Source organism: Aspergillus aculeatinus (assembly GCF_003184765.1).
Source record: "Aspergillus aculeatinus CBS 121060 unplaced genomic scaffold BO66scaffold_55, whole genome shotgun sequence".
Classification (NCBI taxonomy): Eukaryota; Fungi; Ascomycota; class Eurotiomycetes; order Eurotiales; family Aspergillaceae; genus Aspergillus; species Aspergillus aculeatinus.
In genome coordinates this window covers 37,870-60,592 of record NW_020291524.1, presented here as the reverse complement: position 1 = coordinate 60,592, position 22,723 = coordinate 37,870, and the positions used below count along the sequence as shown (strand labels likewise).

The window sequence follows — 22,723 nt, the reverse complement described above, 5'->3', positions numbered from 1 at the left end:
CGCATTCCATTTCCGTTCCCACGCGTGAGGTTGATTGTTGCCATGAAACATAGAAATGCCGGTACGCTCGGGAGGCCAATATTGTCCCACATATTCAGGGAAGAACCAACGGCGTATCGTTTCAGGGTAGAATCAGGGTCGTTACTTGCGCATAATGGCAGCTTCACTACGCCGCAGCGGTTTGCATCATGGAGAAGGCTCTATCAAGATCTCAATCAGATATCGCTCGCGTGTCGGTCATAGTTCTTGCCATGCATGTTCTATTTTGGGGGACACCTGAAACTGTCAACTTTGATATAAGCTATTAAAAGAACATCGTGGATGACACCTGCAACGTGGGAACTGAAACAGTAGTGAAGAACTTTAATTAGAATTGAAGATGGTTCAGTCTGATCTTTCTTGCGTGATGCTTGATAGTATACTTGGGTAGACTGGTTAGCGGGTACAGGGCTGCATAGCAAGACTTTAAAATTAATGCATGGACAGGGAGGTTAGCTCAGTCCTAATTTTCTGTTCTATTCTTGTCTCAATTTTCCTTCTTCGATCAGGCTCATCCGTAAAAGCTTCCGGACCTGGCGATTGGCGGATGTTATGACCATATTGCCCAGCGGTTAAGTGGCCGCCAAATGGGAGAGGTTTGGAAAGATGGAAAGCATGGAAAGCATGGAAAGCATGGGGAAAAACATGGCGGGCGCTTGGGGTAGGAAACCCCGCGCTGCAGAGAGTTGCTAATTATGACAGCTTCAGGAAACCTATTCTTAGATATTGAGATCGCATGAAGGTCATTTAGCTAAATATAAACATAGTCTAAATGCCTAAATGATAACGAACCAATGGGTTGGGCCTGTCAGGCGCGATAAATAACTTAGTACCTAGTACCTAGGTAGTTTCTTCGGAGTATGCAGGCTGGGCGGTTAAACTTAACGGGGAGGAAGTTGCTAATTAAGGCTTTCCCCCTCTCTTATGAGTCTTATCGCCGGCTTCGATCCGCCCCGCTTCTGCACGGGCCGACTCCCCCAGCACAGTCCCTTCCCGCCTATTGGTCGCAATGTCATCTTTTTCTTGACTGTAGACGCTCATCTATCGCCCTTCTCACCACTCGGCGACTAAATTTCGAGCATCTTGATCACCATGTCAAAAATCGAGGAAAAATCGCAAAAATCTCGAAGGAATGCGAGCACCAAGAGACAGCTTCAATTAGGCAGTGTTGGTGACGAGAGCTGGATAGCGACAAAATTGAGCGTGGGAGGAAGCCGGAATAAAAGTGCGCGGTTAGGAGACGTTCGAAAAGCAACGAAAATGTTGTTGCGGCGCTGCCAATCAGCAGAGAAAGCCGCCAGCCAAACAGTACGCGCTAACTAAGAATCTCTAGACCCTGACAGGAACCTCACACCATCCGCCCGACTGACATCCCTGCAGCCATCATCTCCTTGAGTGCGCGTCTAACGGCATGACCCAGCCGAAGAAACAACACCCTTGATCAGCATGTGCACCCCAGGAACCATCCTGTTCACTACCACCACCACCATCTTCCATCCACCATATATCATTTTAGCGCATAAACTGAACTACTCGATCTCATCCGACGATAATGATTTGTTGTCTGGCTTCAGGTCTCCACCTTGAGTTCGCATGTCAACTATCTTTTGAAACATCATCCTCGTCTATCTAACGCCAAGGGTGGAAAAAATAGAAGCATCATATCGATGGTTCTTGATCAAGACTCATTGGTCTGTTCCCTCATCTTGCGATATACCAAGATGCATTTGAATTGATAAAGACCCGTTTCATCCTCATCATCAAATCTCCTCCTGCACTGTCGATGTTTCAGTCCATCCGACAAGAACGGTCTTCCTCTTCTCATACCTTCACTCTTGCCTTGTATACAACAACCTGTATACAACAACTTATCTACCCCAAGATAGCCTACTTCATATCACGTTGACCCTACTCGCTTTTGATCTCTCCTCGGTCAATTGTCCCTTGCTACCGCACGGAAGAACTCTTCTTTCGCCGAGGAACAACCCATCCAATTCGACATCATGTCATTGTCCGGCCACTCGTCACCGAAGGAGGATGTCCCCGAACATCTGGCTGCGGTGGATCCTGACGATGTAGATGACTTGGCGGACCGATCCGCCGGTCCAAGGGCGTACCGCAGGTCTCGCTCAGGTATGCTGCATGCAATGCTAGACCCGACGGCCTGGTTCCCGTTGCGCTGTGCCGAAGAACGGCGCTTGTGTCTGGGCCGAGACTTGATTCAGTGTGTGACTAACTTAGGCGTGTAGGGTGCTTCACTTGTCGTTTGAGGCGGAAAAAATGTGACGAGACCAGGCCAACCTGCAAATCATGCGCGAAGCTCAGCCTCAAATGTGATTATAAGACCCCCCAGTGGTGGGCTACTCCCGAGCTGCGCCAGAAACAAATGGACAGAATCAAGACAAGGATCCGGCAAACTAAAGTGATGCAAAAAGAAGGCTCCTTGGAAGGTATGTCCGATGCTTCTCATGCCAAAAGCGTTTTATAATAACGAAAGCGCTGCAGAGTACATGAATCGGATTCGAGCTCTTGTTCAAAAGGCCCCAACAATGTCAGAGCATGAATCCAATCGCCCAATGCTCGCAGATGGATACAATCCGTACGCAGCGTCTCTTCCTACTCCGGTCACGCCGTTCGATGTCAATGTGACAATGGAAAGTCAGGCTTTTGTTCTTCCTTCGCAAGTCGACTTCGGTTATTCTGCGCAGCTTCCGACTCCTGTCCAAGGGTCCATTCCATGTCCCGCTATGGCACCCTCAGCTCCCGACACTTACATTCCCGTATGCTCTACTGCTAACACGTCTCTGACCGGATTGGCCATGCCCTCTGCTTCGATGCCTGTATCTTCTTCAGCTTCAACCTTGCTAACCATGAACCCGCCAGCCCCTTCATTCACGTCTCAGGTCCAGTTGGTAACCCCAGAATTGACCAACAACGAATGGTACAGCATGAACAGCAACAGCAACATGGCCGCTCCCACCGCCACCATCACTTCCCCATCCACTTACAGCACCAGCGGCATCAATGACTTGGGCATCAACAACAGCAGCACCTGCATCCCATGTACTGCTGGCTGCTGCAGTGGTGCCGGTGGGCAATCACAGAACTATAGCCACACAGACATAGGATCCACATACACCAGGAGTCTGACAGGCTATCTGCACGCTCTGATCCCGCTGAGCGAAACTGAGAGGCCGCTTCTGGATAACTTCATTGATCATGTTGTACGCTTGGTCCTACCCATCCCAGAAATCTATCCGGGACACAATGTCCATGTGAGAGAGATTGTGAACTCGATGATGACCAATCGCTCTTATCTGCACTGCTGCCTGAGTGTGTCTGCGATTCATCTGAAAACCAGCATGGGTATGGAGGATCAGATGGATCATGACATCATGCAGCATCGATATGCAGCGATCTCTCAGCTCTCGAGGGCCCTAAATCGCCCAAACAGCTCAGTCCAAGTCATGGATGCTACCCTTGCAATGATCTTCTATCCTTGCATGATCAGCACGCCCGAGAACTACCTTCCGGATATCCCTTGGAGTCAGCACTTCCAGGCAGTCACAAACCTGGTCAAGAAGCTTCAGTACCCTCCGTCGCCCTTCAATGTGTCTCTTATCACATGGATCGATATCTTGGGCGCCACCATGACGGGGAGGTCACCTGAATTCTCTCACACATACCGCACAAAGCACTTGAGGGGTATTGCCTCTGGCCTTCAGCAGCTCATGGGCTGCGACGATCGCGTGATGTATCTCATCTCCGAGATCTCTTGCCTTGAGTCGCTAAGGATTGAGGGTACTTTGGACGACCTGACCATTAGCCATCATGTCTCAGCTTTGAACACTCAGATCCACTGGACCGAGCCGTCTGAGCCAACTTTTGAGGGTATCTACACATCAACCGGCAGTATCAGACCAGAACAAGTGACAAAGGTGCTGAGCTCTATGTTTCGCATTGCTGCGCGCATTTATCTCTACACCATTATCCCCAGCTTTGACCACCAAGAGGATTCTGTCGTGCAGATGGTATCTTCCATGGCCAACACTCTGCTGCTGCTTCCTGCAGGACCTATGGGCTTTGACCGTGCTCTGGTCTGGCCGCTCTTTATGGCAGGGGTTTATTCATTGCCTTCAAGCTCGTTCCGAAAGATCCTAACCGAGAGAGTCGCGGCCCTAGGCTACCTTGGCAACTTCGGAAGCTTTGGTAAAATGTACCGCGTGCTGAAAGAAGTCTGGAAAAGCTCTCTCACGGCGACCTCTTCTGCCACCAGCTCCCAGCAAGACGTGCTTAATTCGCCTCCTCCCACTGCTACGTTTCAGCAGCAAAGCACTGTGCAGCAGACCAAGCCACACCGCGTTCATTGGCGTGAAGTCATGGCACGCAAAAAGTGGAACTTTCTCCTCATGTAGGAGGACGGCGAGTCTCAAAATGGCTTCGCCCTGGCACTGATTCTTCATGGATCAGTGCCAACAAAATATTGGTGCGAAGACAGTGTATGCATTCCATGCATGTACATATGGAGAGGACTTTTGCTGCTCTTATCGATGACAGCAATTCCACGCCGCCCCTGCAAAGTCCGGTCGCTGGGATCCTCAATGACAAGATGCCATGCGCTGTGGCGTGGAGTTCTGCTTGTCCGCTTTCAGCTTTCCTTTTTCTTCTCTCTATTGATTCATCTTCCGCCCTGTTTGCTATTTGACATTTCAGTTGAACTGGTTTCCTCAATGTCTTTGCTTACCCTATACACTCGCTAGCTAGCTGGTCTGTGAACGGTGCTGCTGTTAAAACGCCGGGTCGCACGTTCTCGAGTTTATAACTTTTTTTTACCTTCCATTCTTCCTTGGACGAAGTCGTTCGAGGCCTTCATTGTTCTCTTCTTACCTTCATTTCTTTGATACCACTTTGTCTATGCGATTCTTATGGCCTTTATTTCCATTATATATGATTTTTATGACACTTTCGGATTCATTCTTTTGCGACCTGAACCCATCATAGATCACTAGCTGTTAGGCAATTTGTGGGCCAGAATTTCTACTCAGTGAATTTGATTGCCAACTTGTTAGCAGATACACGCAGGCCCTAGAACTGAACCCCGCTGTCTGCCCCCTAGGACAAGACATAAGCTCCTTACATTTGTAGCTCTAGCTTGAGCATGCTAGGAAACCATGCATCTTCAAAGATCAAATGTAAGCAACCTAAAAGCCGTAGATATAATCTCCGTTTACTAAAAGCAATTCCAAAAAGAGAAGTAATCTATCCACAATATACCAAGACCCAGCAAGGTCCCACGGTCATCATACTCATCTTCTTATTCTTTCCACGACAAACTCCTTACTTCCTCCCCATCATCAGAACCAAGCCGTCAGTCTACGAAGCCAGCAAAGAACGAACCCAACACTCATCCCGACGACTGACCACTGACTCATCAAAACTAAATAAGTCAACTAGCCGGGAGTCAGTCAGCTAAGCTAGCTACCTGTCAACTGCCTACACCTCCGCGTCTCACAGCCGAAATCCCTCAGCTCCTACCTTCAACAACCGACTTAGCGCCCCTCTCCCAGCCCAGGACCCCAATCTAACCCGTATCATACAATACCACAACAACAAAAACAACCACAACCACAACAGCCCCAGACAGGGTACAGTACACACAATCCTTCCCCAACAAAGAAACCAAACAACGCAATAAACAACCATGGAAGCACACGCGCCAGCTTCCCGAGGGCGTCGTCCCCCCAAGTAACCCGAGCCCACCAATCCTCTGCTGAACGTAGGGAGCGGTATACTCCGTACTAGTAGTATGTGGATCTGACTCGGTACTGGGCAGGTAGCCGCGCGGACCCCCGCCGGGCGGGCCTTTGGGGGGGGGGCCCGAATCCTGGGCCGCCGCACCGCCCGCACCGCCTCCGCGGTCCCCACCCAATGCGCGGGCTCCACGCGCGTTGACAGGCGTTGGAAGGATCCAGGTTTACGGTCCGTTTGTCCCCTTCGCATTGCATTCTGGAGGCTTAGGGCTTGGCAGGATACTACTTTCCCAGGTGGTGTATGTCATGGGCTGCGGGTTGTTTCGCTTAGGTTCCACTGTTTGTTTGGAGGTTTGCGGTGGTCTGGAAAGAAGTGTGATTGGGCGGTTTAAGGGGGGGGGTTCGGGTGGTTAGGTAGGGAACTTAAGCTTCCGCCTGGAGCCAGGATGGATTCTGGTGTGGTTCTTTGCGGTGGGTTCGTTGGCCATGTAGGAGGGTTTCCTTCGGCTGGCTGGCGTTTGGGGTAGAATTCCTTCTTATCGTAAGTTTCGTAACTAGGGCATTACATGGGATTATCTTGGAGATGACGCTGGAGGACCTTGCTGCTGTTGATAGATGTCGTTATAGGAGTTCTGATGGTAGTGTTAGGTAGCAGGTAGCAGGTAAGAAGCACAGATACATGGGAGCCACAAGATCAGAATTGCATTGCAAGCAAGAACAAAACAACCACACACGCAAGCCAAACTCCTCACATATTCTTTACAAATGCAGTGGAAACTCCCTCGCCCACCCAAAACGCCGCCCGCCTTGCAGTACCAGACTCAACAATGAAAACCCGGGACTGTACAGCTTTAAGGAAAAGGAGACAAGAAGTCTTTCGCAGAAGAACAAAAAGAAGGACTTGGGCCCACAGAGCGTTTCTGAGCCCCCACTTGGAAAGCCTGAGTATGCAGATATAAATGATAACCGCTGTGCCTGACAGAGAACGAAACGATTGAAGCCAGACCAATGACTTCTATGCATTCCGGTGGTTGCCGTTTCTTCTTCGCTTGCCTTGAGGAGGGGGTTCAAGCTGAGGCGCCCGCTTATACGTGACTGTAGTTGTCACCACATGTCGGACGCTGAACGAGTTCCCAGAATCACTCGCAGGTGAGTCCAGAGGGCGGATGTGCCAGTAGTCTGAGGGGGAATAGGGTGAGCGGAGCGGATGTGCGCTGCGCGGGGACTCAGATACAGGTGTGTAGACGTATGGCGGTGGTAGACGCATGCGTTGAATCTGAATTGGACTTTTGGCGCTGTATGGAGGTGTGGGAGCTTGGGGGGGGACGGTCAGGGAGCTTCCTCTGGAGGAATAGCTGCTTGGGAAGGTGGTCGAGGTGGTGCTGGAGGGAGGTGACACCGGCGATGGACGAGGCTTGTCCATCATATACTTGGAGAAGTTTGCGCGGGAGGAAGTAGGACTGGAGAAGATGGGGTTGAAGGTGTTGAGAAACTCGGTATAGGCTGGTGGAGGCGTAATGGCAATGTCATTATCCTCGTCGCCCCGCTTCTCAACGCTGCATGACCCGTCCATGTCCAGGCATGTGGTGAAAGTCCGCTCCCGCAGCTCGGAAGGGAAGTTCATAGTCTTTGGGGTGGTGAGTGGGTATAAGATAGGCTTCGTAGGTCCCATCTTGACTGACAATGAGGAAGAATGTATGCAGGTAGAAGTAGTCGGAGGTAGGCAACGACAACGATGTAAAGTAGCTTGCCAGCAGGCTAATTCGGGGAGGACAGCGGATATGGGACGAAATGATGCTGAGTGCAAGCCAAGGGAGGAAGCAGCCTTATCTAGCCAGCAGCGACGATGGAGAGGATTTGGTTTGTGGCTTGATGGCGACGACAGCATCTGGGGATCACAGTCAGAAGTCTATACTACCCGTAAGATATCAGGCGTAAACTTACCAAGCCCCGTACAATACAGTATCGATACGTTATTATGGTACGTATCAACTAGACCCCGCATGGTTAGCCTCGCTCAGCTCTCGAAAATAGCAACAACAGTCAACCACCACTTACAAACACACCATACGGAAACACTGATGGAGATCTAATGGCGTTGGAAGGTGGGGTGATAATACACAGCCTGAAACTTGGCTTTCTTGCACGATCCTAGGATCCTCGTGGCGGAATGCTCGTTTCGAAGGTAATAGACGCCGTCGGCCTAGCGACTAGCGGAGGTGCACAGTGCGGCTGGAACCTCGCGATTATGAAGATAGAGAATGGTAGAAGGGAAGCAGAAAGATGGACTTTTGGAGTTCGTTGCGAGATACAACAGCCAACAGAAATGACTGTAGCTTTATAGGCTTTTCAAGGTGACCTGTTGCCATCGACAACGTCGAGAGACGCAAATCTAGCATTGTCGCGCGCCATCTGATTCAGAGATTGTCTCTGTAGGCGACCTTCTCCAGACATCTTGACGGTTATCTCGCGGTTCAATCTGGAATCATTCATGCACAGGAGTTCGCAATGACGCGCGCGGTTCTACAGCCACTGTCGAATCTCTATTACCGTCCTCTGGGGATGGCAAAACACGGGGAACAGCCGTCCCTGCAGGACTAAGGACGTAGAAGGTATAGCCTGCAGAAGATTATCCAGGATAGACAGCGTCGAGGACGTTATCCGTTGGCTCTTTCCCAATCATGGAGCGGGATAGGAGCCTGTCTGTCCAGATATCGTTTCAGACCGCGGCCCCTGACATCAAAGATCCAAAGGCGCGGCGCTTTAGAGATATGGTACCGGACCCTGGAGGATGGCTTTCAGCGCCTATTATACACTGTGACAATATTTTCCAGCAGCGACAGATATCTATCAATACTGGGCTCGAGATCTAAACATTAACTTATGCGCCATACTAGTAGGCTTTGGCGGTAGTTTCTGGTGTTCGAGAGGGTTCCCTCCAGTGTCAGTTTTAGCGCCGAGGGGATCACCCCAGCGAATATCTAGGCGCCCGTCTACGCCCTTCGCAACCATGCACTATCAACTGAAACTGTGCAGCCATCTCTAGTCGGTCTGTTGCAATGGTTCAGTAGCTTTAAGAGTATCAATCGTATCCGAAATGATTGCTGTATTCGATGACTCTGTACTGAGAGGCCTTCCCTTACATGATTATGACAGTCAATGGAACCCCGCTTCGGCTCGCTCCCGCCTAACGCTTTCCGTTCACATCTTCAATTTACAACTGACAACTAACCACTAGGTACAGAGAAGTCACCACCTTAACCACAACCGATAGTCTCACAATCTTGACTCAAACACTGCCTGGCGCTTAATTAACATAGCATCCACCAATGCGAGAGTCGTTGATGGCGAGTTCGGTCTATAAACAGAATAAGTTACTCAAAAGACGTTAATCAAGAACGCGAGTTAATGGAACCGTGCTTGCATCATTTAACCGCCAGGTGTTGAAGGCTCCATGGTGTCAAGATGTGGTTTGAATGCTCGATCTCTGACGGTGCATGTCATCCAATGAGGCCCATGGCTTGTCGCCTGGGGCAGGCCAGTGGGTTCTAAGATTAGATTGCCAAGGAGACAGCCAACTACACCCTGTTGCTAAGAATAACCATCCCTGCAGATCAACTGCTCGCTATTTTTGGCACCCAGGCACGCTAGCAGAACTTCTTAACCTCACGTCGAGTACTTGTTGCGCAAATGGACCATGTGAAATCATGACTATCTCTCCTCAAATCCTGCTTCTATGTTCTTATAGATGCATTCATAGGTCTTTATCCTCGGACTTGCAAGCCAGTGCCACGCATATTCTCTTGCCACTCGCCTGCAGTGGTTCAGTTCAAAATGCCGCCTGATGACCCGAAATCGCATATCAGACCGGCATACGCTTCGTCTATTGAGCCAAGTTATCTCATTTACTCTGCAGCCAATCCCGGTGAAGCATTGGGAAAGGTCGCGCTGATCTAAACCTCTCTCGTTCCCACTAATCTACCGGCTACAGGACTGACCCTACAAGTTAAAGCGGTAGCATCCGTATGCCCCTCCTCGCAGTCTACCTTGGTAAGCCCACTGATCAATAGGAACCGGCCTACTCCCCTCCCTATCCCCCCCGTTCCTGTCTCAAGAGCCACTTAGTGAGTCGTATTCTGCTCATCAAACTAGCCTACCTATGTTAAGGCTCTCTTGTTCTATTATTATCCTCCCATGTGGTTCTATCTCGCGCTTATTCGAACTCTACACCCACCTTGTTCATCGAATCAGACCAGTCACCTTCAAGCTTCTCTGTGTCAGGGCTCCCCAAACTCGACTTTCCATGCATTCATCCCTACCTCTCTGTTCGTCTTGTCATCATTTTCTATCATGCTATCTCATCTCATCACATCATTCTCTTCCTGTCTCCACTCTTCGACATAAGCTACGCCTATCAACCCATGGTCTCAACCATGTAGGTGTTAATTATAGACTATAGTATGTGACCAGCGCTTGCAACGCTCTTTCTCCCCGTTTTCCTTTCATCTAGAGGCGCCATCACATACTGCATGCGCAAGCTGTGATGTCTATCAGTGCTGTATTGCCATGCTTTGCCCATGTACACCTCGTCTGTACCATACTGTATGATACATTCAGGGGGAGTGTGTCGGCTATCATGCACCTCAATCATCTCATGGCATCTCTCAGTTTCTAATTTTAAATTATTTACCGCGCCCTCCATGAGGTTTCCTTTTTGTTTTTTTGCGGTCTCCTCTCTTCTAGTTGTCACGAACATATGCTGGAGGCCTACGGTGTCTTGATTTACCAGCAATTGCCTCTGTCTTGCGCCTCCCCCCTCGACAAAACTCCATCTCCTTCCACTCCATTTATCGACAACATGCCCCAGCAGACTTGCAATCAAGCAGGCCTGACAAACCACTGTGAGGATTGTCTCATCTTCCTCTATGCAGCAACAGATTGCGTTGGTGCGTAAAGAGCACATAACCTGGCTGCTCGGTCCTTTCTCATTTGTGAACCGCCCGAGCATATCGGACCCTTACTAAAATCTCGCTTATAGGAGGGTAGAAGGTCATCCTATCGTAAGTGGAAAACAAGGACGATCATGTCCGAGAACAAGCATTTTACCCCGGCCACTGCATGTTTTCTCGCTTCTTTACTCGTCGTTCCTTCTTGACATGCCGCCTCCGATTATACCCCGCTCTACATCATCAAAGCCTTTTGTGTCGGGGACTCTGTCTGTTTCAAGCAATCATCCCGGGACGCTCCAAATTGATAATTACAAGATCTGCTTTTACTTTACTTTGAAGCAGGTGATCTCAGGCCTTCTTACCCTAAGCTCTTAAGTACCGGCTTCTGGTCGCCCAAAGCAATCCAGTATCCTTGAGTTTGTCTGCCGGCCCTCAGTTGCCATTTCCGACGGAGGCCGCGAAAGCCCCGCTCCTCTGCAGCCCTATGACAGGGAAGGCTCTGGTAACCCACTAAGCTCCCTGACAGAATAGTGTGCTATCAGGGACTCAAAGGAGAGTAAAGATTGATCAGGAGGATTTGAGAAGGAAATCCGATTGACTCTAAGAGCTGAGAATATGTAACCGTGCTTGTGGCCTCCTTCGTATGATTAATCAACAATTCTGCTCCGTTTTTATCTTTCTAAATCTGTACTCACTTATAAACATCTCAAAAAAAAATTTAATGTGTACTTCGGTCAAGCGGAGAGTTATCTGTGTTGGAAGTCTGGGATGGTCTTGGCTACTAAGTTATGAGAAAAGAATTGTTGTATCTGCATAGCTCTTCCATCATCTTCTCTTTGTATTGAGTAGATAGCTTAGCTTCAGAAGCTTGCAGAGCTTGCAGAGCTTGTAAAGCTACTTTGAAATTAGTTAAGGAGGGGATGTGATGCAAAATTATTTCAGTTCTGGGTTCAAAACATATTTCTCATCGAAGAACTTGTATTGAAGATAGACTTCATTGTGTGGTGCAGAGATTGATAGTCACATCGTATCCTCCCTAGCTTGAAGTAGTACACGGAGAATCATTTCCTTTGAGGAGAGCTTCTGCTCATTCATCCATTGATTAAGGACACTCTTGGGATTGACTCTTCACAGCTTATCTTCGTCGGGGAGAGCAGGATGTTATGCATGTTTTAACGTCTCCTTAGTCAGCATATGCACGAGCACTTCATCCGATCACCTGACCGCCGGCTGGTGATGATGGATTACACCAATCATTGAATGGGATGGGACTTCCCTCTCCCCAGCTTAAAACCACAACCATCAGCCATCATCGATTCTGCTAAAGAGCAGTGCATGCGACCGCATCTAGATCAAACCAAGATGGCGCCCGACAAAAGAGAAGAGGCGCATTCGTCTACTTCACCCGACACCACAGTGGCTCCAGACCCGCCGCCCATCCATCCTTCATTCATTCAGGTCGCCAAGCCGTACATCTTCGAGCAGACCATCCAGCAATGTATTGCCGCCATGGGAGTCAACCCCCTGCGCGAGGAGTCCCTCCGTCTACAGGGAGTAACATGGATTGACAGCGTACGACGCAACCTGTTTCTGTATGTCTATCCCTCGGCCATATTTCAATACAGAAAATCAAGAAAGTTAACATGTCATGCGTAGCCCAATCCGCACCTTCAACACGGCGGTGGTGTATTACCACAAGTTTCGACTCGTTCATCCAGACAACGAGTACAATTACACAGTAAGTCCTAAATTCTTATGTCCCAGTATGATTGCAGCACTAACGAGTCTCCCCAGGATGCCGCTACAGCCGCTCTCTTCACGGCCTGCAAGGTCGAAGACACGCTCAAGCGATCCCGTGAGATCGTGTGTGCAGCGTATAACCTCAAGCTGCCGCCTCATGAGCACGTGGCTCCTGACAACCAGGTAGCACGCACGCCCCTATCTTGCTTATCTCATATCCTTCTCAATCTCTCTCAACTCCTACTTTACCACACAAGTCTTGCATTCCAGACTAACGACCCAACCACAGGCCTTCGACATCCCCGCCCGGGGCATAATCGGCCTCGAGCGCCTGATGCTCGAATCCTCCGGCTTCGACTTCCGCACGCGCCACCCGCAAAAGACGCTCGTCAAGCTGGCGCGCAAGTACGGGCTGACCTCGCAGTCGGAGGTCTCGACCGTCGCCTACCGCATCGCGCAGGATCTGTATCGGACCTACGCGCCCATCAAGCAGACCACCTCGACCATGGCGTTTAGCGCCCTGGAGCTGGCGGGCCGGCTGCTGGACCAGCGCATCCCCGAAGTCGAACAGGGGGTGGACTACGAGGATTGGCAGACGAGTCGGGAAGAGGTTATGGGTTCGTGATTCTTCTTCCTCTCTCATTCCGATCTGAAATCAATCGGAGGGGTGTCTCGTCTTCACTGATGGAAAATGCATTGACTAACTCAAAACCGGTAGAAACCCTCCTCGACGTCCTAGAACTCTACACCCACAACCGCGCCTCCACCACCGTGGGCCCGCACTTCCCCGCGGACCGCTTCCTGACCGTCCGCATCCCGCTCAACTCCGAGGCAGAGGAGAAGAAACTCCCCCGGTACACGCACTGGGTCGACGCGAAGCCGAAAGCGCCTCCACGCGGTCCCAAGGGCAGCAAGGCCTACACGAATGGCACGAGTGGTGGTCACCCCAATGGCAGTGCGGCCGCCAACGCCGCAGTCAAACCCGCCCACCCGCTTACCCCTGTCGCCGCGAACGGGGACCGCCCCCGCGCCGGCGAAAAATACGCGGTGCGGTTTATGTTGGAGCCCGACCGCGCGGAGGGGGAGAGGTCCCGCGTCGAGGAATATTTTCGGGTGGAGGTCGAGGAGTATGAAGTTGAGGAGTGAAAAGCCCTCCGGACTCTCTTCTGAAACTATTTATGTAAGACTCTTTTTGGACGGGTTGGGTTTGTTTTGGATCTCTGGATGACGGAAGGACTGTTGTGTTGATATATGGCATGGCGGGGTGGTCATGGGTGCAGGAGAGATCCGTAGGGACAGATTCAGATGCAGCTGGGATTGGCGGAAAGATTGGGCGTCTATGGCTAGCTGCTATCGCTGCTGCTCCTGATTGCCCATGATCTTCATTGCAGTGTCGTGCCATGAGGCACCCCATCCGTCATCCAATGATGCAGTTCGGTCGTCCCTGGGTGTATGCGCTGGAACCTGCTATGCTAGTGACTACGCTTCGAAGAGCCCATGCTCTGCTCATAACTCCCATCGAGAGATCAGGTGCGGAGTGACTTGGGCTAGGGCCATGCTACACCTCATATCATGAGAGGACGAAGACCGGGCCTGCGTCATCCCACGAGTCGTCGCGGTCCAAGCAACCGAGAATTTCTGAGAGTCGACAGGGCAAGTGGAGGAGTTACAAGGAGTCGGCCAGGCGGGAGTGAAGGCGAAGGCATGACAGCAGAAACCAACCCGGCCGATCTAGGCTCATACTGCAGTTGCCCCAGGCGCGGCATACACCCCAAGCACCTCATCACGATTGTTATGATAGACACAAGAGAAAGAAGATTGTTTTAAATGGCATGTTGTATATACCTTGATTACCCTCATGTTTCTCTTCCATGAGTCCAAATATCATGTTGCAAAGCAACGATGGCACGACCATTCTGTTCCTCAGACAGAAAAAAAATCACTTAGTAATCAGATGTGGAAGCCATAGTTAACCACAATTACAGCCCAAGAACAGAAGTACCCAGCAAAATTTTGCTATATATCCACATTTTTACAATATAAAAAGACGTCTACCTACTGAGACATGCTCTATCCCGTTGCCGCCACGATTCAGAAGAAGTGAATTGGAAGACAAAAGAACAACAAAGCCCACCCATTGATGCGGTAAGGTGCTAGACGACAATTCGTCTGTCACACCTCCTTCCCTCGCTTCCGGTCGATTCATCTCATCGTGTCCTTCTCATTCGTCCGAGAGCTGTCCCGGGCCTTTTCGATGGTATGGTAATGCTGCAAGAGCGAGAGGTATATGCACATGTCAAAGAGAGCCCGAATGTTGTAGACGAGCCTCGCGATTCCGGTCCAGTGAGTCCGTCGGACGGTTGCGCTCGGGAGGATGAGAAAAAAGGGTAGATTATAAAAAGCATATTTTGATCGTGAGTTGTAGGAGGGTAACCCTCCGATACGTCGGAAGGAAAGAAGAAAAAGAGGACTTCATCACGGAGAAAGGTCTCGGAACAAGAATAGGTCATCATAGAATTTTGTGCCGCTCTAGCGGCGCTTGAGCTCGGTGTTCAGGCACTCCAAGATCTGCAAACATATTAGCACACTGGTAATCAAGGTAAAATGCGCATAACATACCGTTTCAGAAACAGTTCCTTGGTTGTACAAATACTTGCCAAGGCCACGGACAACCTCGAGCTGCTCCTCGACAGTGAGGCCGGTGATGGCGGCCTCGATGATGTCCCCAACACTGGCCTTGTAAACGGCAATGAAGCTGTGGTAATACATGTAGGAGAAGAATCCCATGATGAACTGGCAATCCATCCGATCGGTGATGCCGCCGTGGCCGGGAATCGATTCACCAAAGTCCTTGATCTTGAACGTCCGCTTCAGCCCAGAGGCGAAGAAACCGCCGAAGGGGGCAATGAGAGAAGCAAAGGTCGCAAAGACCATGAGGTGGAACTGCATGGGCTCGATGTAGAAAGTCTTGTCGACACCGGTCCACTCCGGGAATGAATACGGCTCAGGGACAAAGACCGGGTTGGGGGTGCACTCGAGGCCGGTCAACACGTTCGACCCGAGATCATTGACAGGGCAAATGAAATACTTGTAGCGCATGAGGATGTTGGTGATGAAGAAACCGAAGATGATGGTGCAGATCCATGCGCCGATAAAACCTTCAACAGTCTTCTTGGGCGACAGCTGGATTAGCTGGGTCCGACCAAACGTGATACCGCAGACATAAGCGAAGATGTCGTTAACAATGACCAAAGAGGCAGGAAGGAAGAACCAGATCATTCCCTCCAGAACGTTGTTCATGACGAAGTGGGCTTGAACAACAATGAGGTACAAGGCCATATGTGTCCATGCGAACTGAGTGAACTGGAACCGATAGTGTCCCTTTTTCAGGGATGCGACGAAGAAAACGAATCCTGACCAATCAGTAAAGATGCCATTAGGATCCTGAACATAAACTTACCCATGACATAGAGCATGAAGCTGATGAATCGGTGGTGATTCGCCAAAGGGAGCAGGACCTTGTCGACCAATAGGATATGCTTAAAATAGTAGATAACGCTCTCTCCATACAAGAAGTACATCGTAGTCGCCAGAAAATACCAGTTCAGCGACTTTGTGAAGCGAAGGTTCTTCTCTTTACTGGGCACGTTGGCGATCGCAATAACTTCCTTGAACGAAACGATCTGAACGGCGGTGACGATACCGAGAATGTAAATGTGGCCGGAGAATAGGACGACGAAGAAACCGAAGATCATGACAAAGGTCCATATCGTGCGTGTGATGAAGGTCTGCTTCTTCTTTTCATAGTCGGATAACTGGGACTTTTCGGATTTCTGATTGCGCGGAGTCAGCAAGTCTGTTTGGTTGTGCAGATGGTGGTGCGCTGCTCACCTCTTCCGGAATTGTGGCCGGCTTCGCAACGGTGCCGTCTTTGGACGGACTTCCCGGGTCAGACAGGATGTCGCTGGCCTCCGAGATACTCGACCGACGACCTTCCGAGGCATTCGACATCCTGTGTGGAAATCTGACGTTTCGACGGGTCTTAGACATGGTGGAAGAGTATGTATGTACAGACGAGGGGAAACCGGAACTGAGCGGCTGCTTGGGTTGAGGAGCGCGCGGGGCCGGAAGGAGAAGCTGGCGAGAGCTTGGGAGCTGAGAAAAAGGTTCGGAAGGGGCCGAACCAAGCAAGGGTGGAACTGATCAAAAGAGAAAAGCTGATGAGAAAAGGGGGACAGGGTAGCAGGGATGCCAGAGCACAAAAGAAAAAGGGTGAAGCTGCAATGATCGTCGTTCTTAGGGAAAATTCATGTGAACTGGCGACCGAGGAATGAAGACAACAGGTAGACGTGAGCCTCAAGCAATTAGGATCAAGGTGGCTTGTGGTCTGCCCTGATTGCAAGCTTGAGAGATCACCTGGGTGACTGACTGTTCCACAAAAAGAGTCGACAAAACAAAAAAAGTCGAGGCGATGGCAGGGAAGTTTTTTTTGGTCAGCAAGAGGTGGAGATAACTAGAGGAGGTGGAGGTGGAGGAGAAAGATCGAGGAAGGGAGGGAGAGAAGGAGTTGAGCCGGCGGGAATTCTTGATTACGCGCCTAAACCCCCGTCGACGTCAGTCAACCGCACTTACTAACTACTAACTACTGCTAACCAAGTTACCTTTTTTTTTTCTTTCTCTCCCGCATTCATCGTCTCCTTATTCGTTCATTGATCGTCTATCATACACTCAACGCATCTACTTAATTGCCTCCCCTCTCGCAACCAGGACGTGCATCTCATGGCGATCGTCCATCGCTGGGCATGGAAGAAAACGACGATGATTTCTTCTCCGACGATGGCTTCGACGACCTGCCACCGGGCACCCTCTACCAACTCGAACAAAATGCCTACCGTGCCACTCAAGCCCCAGCTACCCAACAACAACAGCAACAACAGCCCCTGCCTGAGTTGACGGTCTCTACTCGCCCTTATGTCCGCTCCGATCATCAAACTATCTCCGGAGATAATCTCAAGCCTTCCAACGCGACTTTACAACCCCCTCCGCGTTTACACTCTGGTTTGATCAACGATTATGACGACTGGGACATAGGCGAGCTCGACGCGGAAGTCCTGGACAATGGTGTTGCCATCCAACCGGACGATGCGCTCCAGCAAGCCTCTGTCTTTGCTACACCTGCCCATCACAATGAGCCGCATCCTCACGTCGAACATGGTAACATACGAGCCGAGGCGGAGGACGAGTATGGATACCTGCCCGATCCAATGGAGATTGAGGGGGGAGGAGGGTCCTCTCAATACGCTGAGCTGCACAGGACTCATGCGGAACTGAGCGAGAAGGTAATGCTAGGGAGAGGTGATCGGAGACTGCACGCCTACAGAACTAATCGTTGAAATAGCTGGCGATGGAGAATGAACGTTATAAGCAGGTACTAGAAGAGCTGACGGCAGCCAAATCGATCGCGGAAACGAAGACCGGTGAGATTGCCATCATTCGAGCCAACCAGGCCAAGGTCACCCAGGACTATGATCGACAGATGACGGCACTGCGCAAGGCCATGGCCGAGCAGGCCGCCAGGCACAGAGAAGAGGTTGAGGCTGCGCGTGCAGAGGGCAAGATGCTCGCCACGGAGAACGCCTTCCTCAAACAGGATTTGGCCGAGGAAGCGATGCGCATCAACCAATTGAAGGCAAAGCCTCGGACGGAGGAAAAAGCACCGCCGGTGACCCCCAAGAAGACCAGGGTCCTGCCTTTCCGAGACGGCTTTGACGATGATGAGATCCTCGCTATTTCGCCTACTAAGTCGGTGAAGTCGAAGCGCACTACACCAACTGTGCCTGGGAAGAGAAAGAGGAAGCTCAGTCAGGACAGTCCCACGCCATTGCAGTTGAGTCCGCAGGCAGAGCCCCTGCCGGACGAAGCAGCGGAAGACTTGTCCGACGATGCAATGGTGGATGTCCTTCCCGAACAGTCTGTTCCTTTTGTCAGGAGCTACGACAGCAGTATCGTGAAGCGTATCTTGAATCATCGGACAGTTGCGGATGGGAAGCCTGACATTGAAGTTATGGCTGGGCTGGCTTTCCCCTCCGATCCCCAGCAGATGTTATCTACGATCTTGCTGGGTGAGACGGCCAAGCTTGACTTTGGCAACTATATGGTGGAATATGGGCGGGCCATCATCTCATTATGGGGCCGCGCATTGAGCGAGAAGTACTATCTCCCCATCCCAATGTTCATGTCAATCATGGGGTTCCTGATCTCGATCAACGTGCCATCATATGATTCGGACTTGATTGAGCACTTGATACCCATCCTACAGGAGTCCGGGGATGTCAACGGTGTGCCCCGGTTCAAACATTCTCCTGTGTCTCGACAGAACCTTGGCCAGGTACGGAAAACCCCGTTGTCGCAGTTGGAACCATTAGTAGATTCGACCGAAGCATTAAGTCTTCTGTTCCAACTGGCCTGCCGACGCATGCATGTGGAGCGGGAGATGACGACTTTCTGGCGTTGCATGCGGTACGACTTTGTTTTGATGATGTTGAACTGCTCGCAGCCGCTAGGAGATATCAGCTTGATGCTCAGCCTGCTGTCGACGAGCATTCGAGAAGGCTCGTTCGGGTCCATCCAAAATACCGAGCAGGACCAGATCGCCAACGAAAACTACATTGTTGACCGCGTTGCGAACCTGCTAAGCGAGACTCCACAGCTGGATGAAGGGCAAGATCCGTATCTGCCATATGAGATCTGCGATATGCGGCGGGAGGCTCTGTCCTTTCTCACGTCGGTGGCGTTCAACTCTCAAGCGCCGGAGAGCACTCACGGTAGCTTGATCCTGGCGTCTCATCCCACTGTGCTCGCACGACTGATCCGGGCCATGCACGATGAGGTGCACGCGTTATATACCCTACCGCCGGAAAAGGATCTCCACGCGTCCATGATCAATGGGTTAATGAGGCTTGTGTACGGGGTGATGCAGCGGCACCGCGAGCAGGTGGACCTGCAGGCCAAGTTGTGTCGCGTGGCGGGCGGAAAGCAAAAGTTCCTGGTTGTCTTGACCCGGCTGGCGTTCAGTGAAGGGTTGGTACTGGAAGCGGGGATAACGGATGACACGGTGGAGATGGCACATGAGATCCTCGATGATGCGGTCAATCCGCAGGAAGCAGAGGCGCTGCTGGAGGCATTTCCCAACGCCAATCGGGATGGGGAGTGATGTGATGTACGTACAAGGCCGAGGTTAAAGCATAACGCGTGACGAATAATGAAAGCGGGGTTATCACAATGTACGCGCGACAGGGGTACAGTACCCATTACGCTGCAGGCTGCGTTTGGACCATTTGAGCTAGAAGGCGAGAACATGGTGCAAGGACAGCATTGCAGAATGCGTAGACACGGATGAGTTGCTTATGGAAATCTAGCTAGCCTAAGTGGAAAAGCATCTCTTCTCCATAACCCCGCACAAGGCGAAGCGATGATGAAAAGAAAAATAGTTATCCCGAAGGAAAAGTGCCAAAGAATACGCCTGTCAATGACCCGAAGGCCGTTGAACGGATTGTTCCTCCGCGCTGTGCAATGCAGGGACCAATCCGTGGTGGACCGCCTTCTTGATCGCAGCCACCCAAACAAGGTAAGTATGAAGAAAAGAAAGAAGAAAAAAGTCCAAAAGGGCGACGGGTGAAGGCAGATTATATACTCGTCAACGGGGCGGTGAGTCCGCGCTACTCGCAAGCGAGCTAGCCTCTGGCCAATCATAACGCTTGCCAGCCGGGAGACTATGTCTGCCTCAGCTCTCAGGCCATAACTAGGCAGTAGTCTCCAAATCATGTGCTTACCGTCACGTGCTCTCGCGGCAGCGAAGTTTTGGCCGCCGGCGATAGTTTCGGGAGAGAAAGACAGCAGCAGAGTAGGAGCAAGCAACCCACGCACCACCCACCCCTCTCTCCAAAAGCTCGCCGCCGCCATCATGAGGAACAGGGCTACTACACCCTTGAAGACACCGGTATGCTCTTCAATTGATACTTCTCATTACTTTCCTCTCCCCCCACCTTTAAGTCCTCCTCTAATATCTTCTTCCCGTTCAGAAAATCCGGCAATCATGGAGCAAATATAACCTGTATAACCTCAGTCGGCTGAGGGACGTCTACCGCCCAAACGCCACCTTCTTCCAGCAGAAATGGAAGGCCAAGGCCGCCGCTCGCGCCTACCACGGGGAACAGGTCTCCGAGAAGCAATGGCAGCGCATGTTCTCCCCCCGCTTGCGCAGCGTCGTGCCCATGGCCCCCAGCAATCTGGCCCGAGATGACGGTTCCGCCATGTCGGCCGGCCGTGGGTCCGGTCTGACGAAGGCCCCGGAACGGGAAGAGATGGAGGATTTTCAGGCGTATGAGGAGGATGCCGGGGCTGACAAGCCTCGGGGGAAGCCTCGGGGGCCTCGGGCGTCTTACATGGGCGAGAGAACAACGCCTTACGTTCAAATGACGTTCGCCCCATTGGAGCGTCGCCTCGACACGGCCATCTTCCGTGCCATGTTTGCGAGCAGCGCGAGACAGGCCCGGCAGTTTGTGGTGCACGGTGCCGTCAAGGTCAATGGCAAGCCGGTAGGTTTCTTTCTCTTGCTCGTTTTCTGATCTTCCGGGGGGGAGCTCTATCTGGGTCATCGCATTGGACGAATACTAATCAGGCTTCGCGCAATGGTAGATGAGATTCCCCGGCTACCTGCTCAACCCCGGCGATATGTTCCAGGTTGAACCCGAGCGCGTCATGTATGCCACCGGTGCGCCCAAAGACAAGGTGGAACGACGACAGACCCGAGTGGCCCGCAAGAAGGCGGCCGAGGAGGCCAAGAAGGCCGAGGAGGCTGCGGAGGAAGCCGCGGAGGAGGCCGAGGAGGCTGCGGAGGCTACCAAGGCGGAATCGGCGCCGTTGGAGGCCCCCCGCAAGACCCTCAGGGCGCTCATGTCTCAGGCTAAGGCCATCATGAATAGCAGCAAGGACGAGCTCCCGGCCAAGCGCAAGCAGGATCTGCGTGGATTCCAGAGAGCCGTTCGTCGGGTACTGTCCCGCTCGGGGAACAGCTCGGTTTTGACTGCCAACCTCGAGGAGCAGTTCTCCGAGCTGACGACTCTTCTCAAGGTCAAGCGCGCCGAGAAGAAGCCCGTGAAGGCGAAGAAGGAGGAGTCCGAAACGAACGAGGGCGAGGAGGAGAAGCAGAAGGCAGAAAAGACGGAGGTGGAGGCTAAGGCTGAGGGGTCTGCTACCGAGAAGTCCGAGTCCGAGGCTGCTACCCCGAAGGCAGGCGAAAACGGCCCCATCACTACCCAGCTGTCTGAGGCGTTCCGTCAGGCCATCCAGAACCCGGAGAAAGAGGTGGACACATCGGAACTCTCGGACGAGGAGTTCGAGGTGCTGCGCCGGGCGCTCGTCCAGATGCGCGACAACCCGGTGGATAGCACCAAGCCCTATGCCACCCCCTGGAGGCCGCGTGACTACATGAGTGCATTCGCCACGATCCCCCGTTACTTGGAGGTCAATCACAACATTTGCGCTGCTGTGTACCTGCGCCACCCCGTGGCTCGTCCTGGCTTCGGTGAGGTGCCGACGCCATTCGGCGAGATGGTCAACAACCCGGCGTTTGTGTGGTACTTGAGACGGCGGTAGGTGCATTTCACGTGGGTTTTTATCCAATCATCTGTATTCTCTCTTCTCTGTTTTCTCTCCGTTCTGCGGGCCTGTTCCACAGTCTTCATGTATTACTGGGTGTCTAATTATTCGATGTGTCGGATTGGTTTCTTTTTTTTTTCTTTGGTTCCCCTGCATCTTGGGTGCTTATCTACAGTGTATTCCTTTTTTTTTTTCCTTCTTTCTTTTTTATGGTTTGTTGTTTCCCCTCGATCACCAGGGGAGAGGGCAAAAGTCAATGAAGTGAAGTAGCCAGGGTATTCGGAGCTAGAGGATCCCACTGTACTGTACATCATCAATACGAATATACTCTTGAGTATCTATACTTTAGCTTCTTGAAGACATGGCGAATCGCTTGTGCCTATTGAATGCGATGAGGCGAGACGCCGTCTGACAATCACTCCGGAAGAACTATGAGGTAGCCCAGATACCAACAGCCCCTGAAAAATACCGAGTGTGATAGTTACCTAGTAGATAACATGCTAAATGACCACCTCCACCGCGGGGCTCTAGACCAACCCAACCGGCTGCCATGACTTAAAATTGCAGACATTTGGGTCATTTGGG

At 51.5% G+C, this 22,723-nt stretch overlaps 7 protein-coding genes across 7 annotated transcripts; 4 read left to right on the top strand and 3 right to left on the bottom strand.

Annotated features, from left to right (window-relative positions):
* Nucleotides 1-1,679: 1,679 nt before the first annotated feature.
* BO66DRAFT_191708 (Zn(II)2Cys6 transcription factor) lies at nucleotides 1,680-4,753 on the top strand. The gene is made up of 3 exons (XM_025642458.1): nucleotides 1,680-2,172; nucleotides 2,289-2,489; nucleotides 2,545-4,753. The coding sequence occupies exons 1-3, from the start codon at nucleotides 2,043-2,045 to the stop codon at nucleotides 4,452-4,454; spliced, it is 2,241 nt and encodes a 746-aa protein (XP_025499781.1). The 5' UTR covers nucleotides 1,680-2,042; the 3' UTR covers nucleotides 4,455-4,753.
* Nucleotides 4,754-6,786: 2,033 nt separating this feature from the next.
* Nucleotides 6,787-8,134, bottom strand: BO66DRAFT_191562 (uncharacterized protein). The gene is made up of 3 exons (XM_025642457.1): nucleotides 7,848-8,134; nucleotides 7,734-7,781; nucleotides 6,787-7,677 (listed from the first exon to the last, which is right to left on the bottom strand). The coding sequence occupies exon 3, from the start codon at nucleotides 7,675-7,677 to the stop codon at nucleotides 6,805-6,807; it is 873 nt and encodes a 290-aa protein (XP_025499780.1). The 5' UTR covers nucleotides 7,734-7,781; nucleotides 7,848-8,134; the 3' UTR covers nucleotides 6,787-6,804.
* A 3,966-nt stretch (nucleotides 8,135-12,100) lies between these two features.
* On the top strand, nucleotides 12,101-13,624 carry BO66DRAFT_414682 (putative cyclin; the record flags this gene model as incomplete). Its single annotated transcript, XM_025649487.1, has 5 exons — nucleotides 12,101-12,330; nucleotides 12,395-12,476; nucleotides 12,533-12,661; nucleotides 12,768-13,095; nucleotides 13,197-13,624. 5 exons carry the CDS (start codon nucleotides 12,101-12,103, stop codon nucleotides 13,622-13,624), a joined length of 1,197 nt encoding a protein of 398 aa, XP_025499779.1.
* A 1,221-nt stretch (nucleotides 13,625-14,845) lies between these two features.
* cds1 (phosphatidate cytidylyltransferase) lies at nucleotides 14,846-16,681 on the bottom strand. Its single transcript, XM_025642456.1, has 4 exons — nucleotides 16,370-16,681; nucleotides 15,939-16,311; nucleotides 15,098-15,891; nucleotides 14,846-15,046 (listed from the first exon to the last, which is right to left on the bottom strand). Exons 1-4 carry the CDS (start codon nucleotides 16,526-16,528, stop codon nucleotides 15,008-15,010), a joined length of 1,365 nt encoding a protein of 454 aa, XP_025499778.1. The 5' UTR covers nucleotides 16,529-16,681; the 3' UTR covers nucleotides 14,846-15,007.
* Nucleotides 16,682-17,137: 456 nt separating this feature from the next.
* On the top strand, nucleotides 17,138-19,756 carry BO66DRAFT_394959 (putative DNA repair protein Rad26). Its single transcript, XM_025648116.1, has 2 exons — nucleotides 17,138-17,817; nucleotides 17,877-19,756. The coding sequence occupies exons 1-2, from the start codon at nucleotides 17,281-17,283 to the stop codon at nucleotides 19,689-19,691; spliced, it is 2,352 nt and encodes a 783-aa protein (XP_025499777.1). The 5' UTR covers nucleotides 17,138-17,280; the 3' UTR covers nucleotides 19,692-19,756.
* Nucleotides 19,745-20,580, bottom strand: BO66DRAFT_191476 (uncharacterized protein). Its single transcript, XM_025642455.1, has one exon. It carries the CDS (start codon nucleotides 20,441-20,443, stop codon nucleotides 19,883-19,885), a length of 561 nt encoding a protein of 186 aa, XP_025499776.1. The 5' UTR covers nucleotides 20,444-20,580; the 3' UTR covers nucleotides 19,745-19,882.
* Nucleotides 20,452-22,473, top strand: BO66DRAFT_394957 (mitochondrial 37S ribosomal protein uS4m). The gene is made up of 2 exons (XM_025648115.1): nucleotides 20,452-21,075; nucleotides 21,176-22,473. Exons 1-2 carry the CDS (start codon nucleotides 20,752-20,754, stop codon nucleotides 22,133-22,135), a joined length of 1,284 nt encoding a protein of 427 aa, XP_025499775.1. The 5' UTR covers nucleotides 20,452-20,751; the 3' UTR covers nucleotides 22,136-22,473.
* The last annotated feature ends 250 nt before the right edge of the window (nucleotides 22,474-22,723 follow it).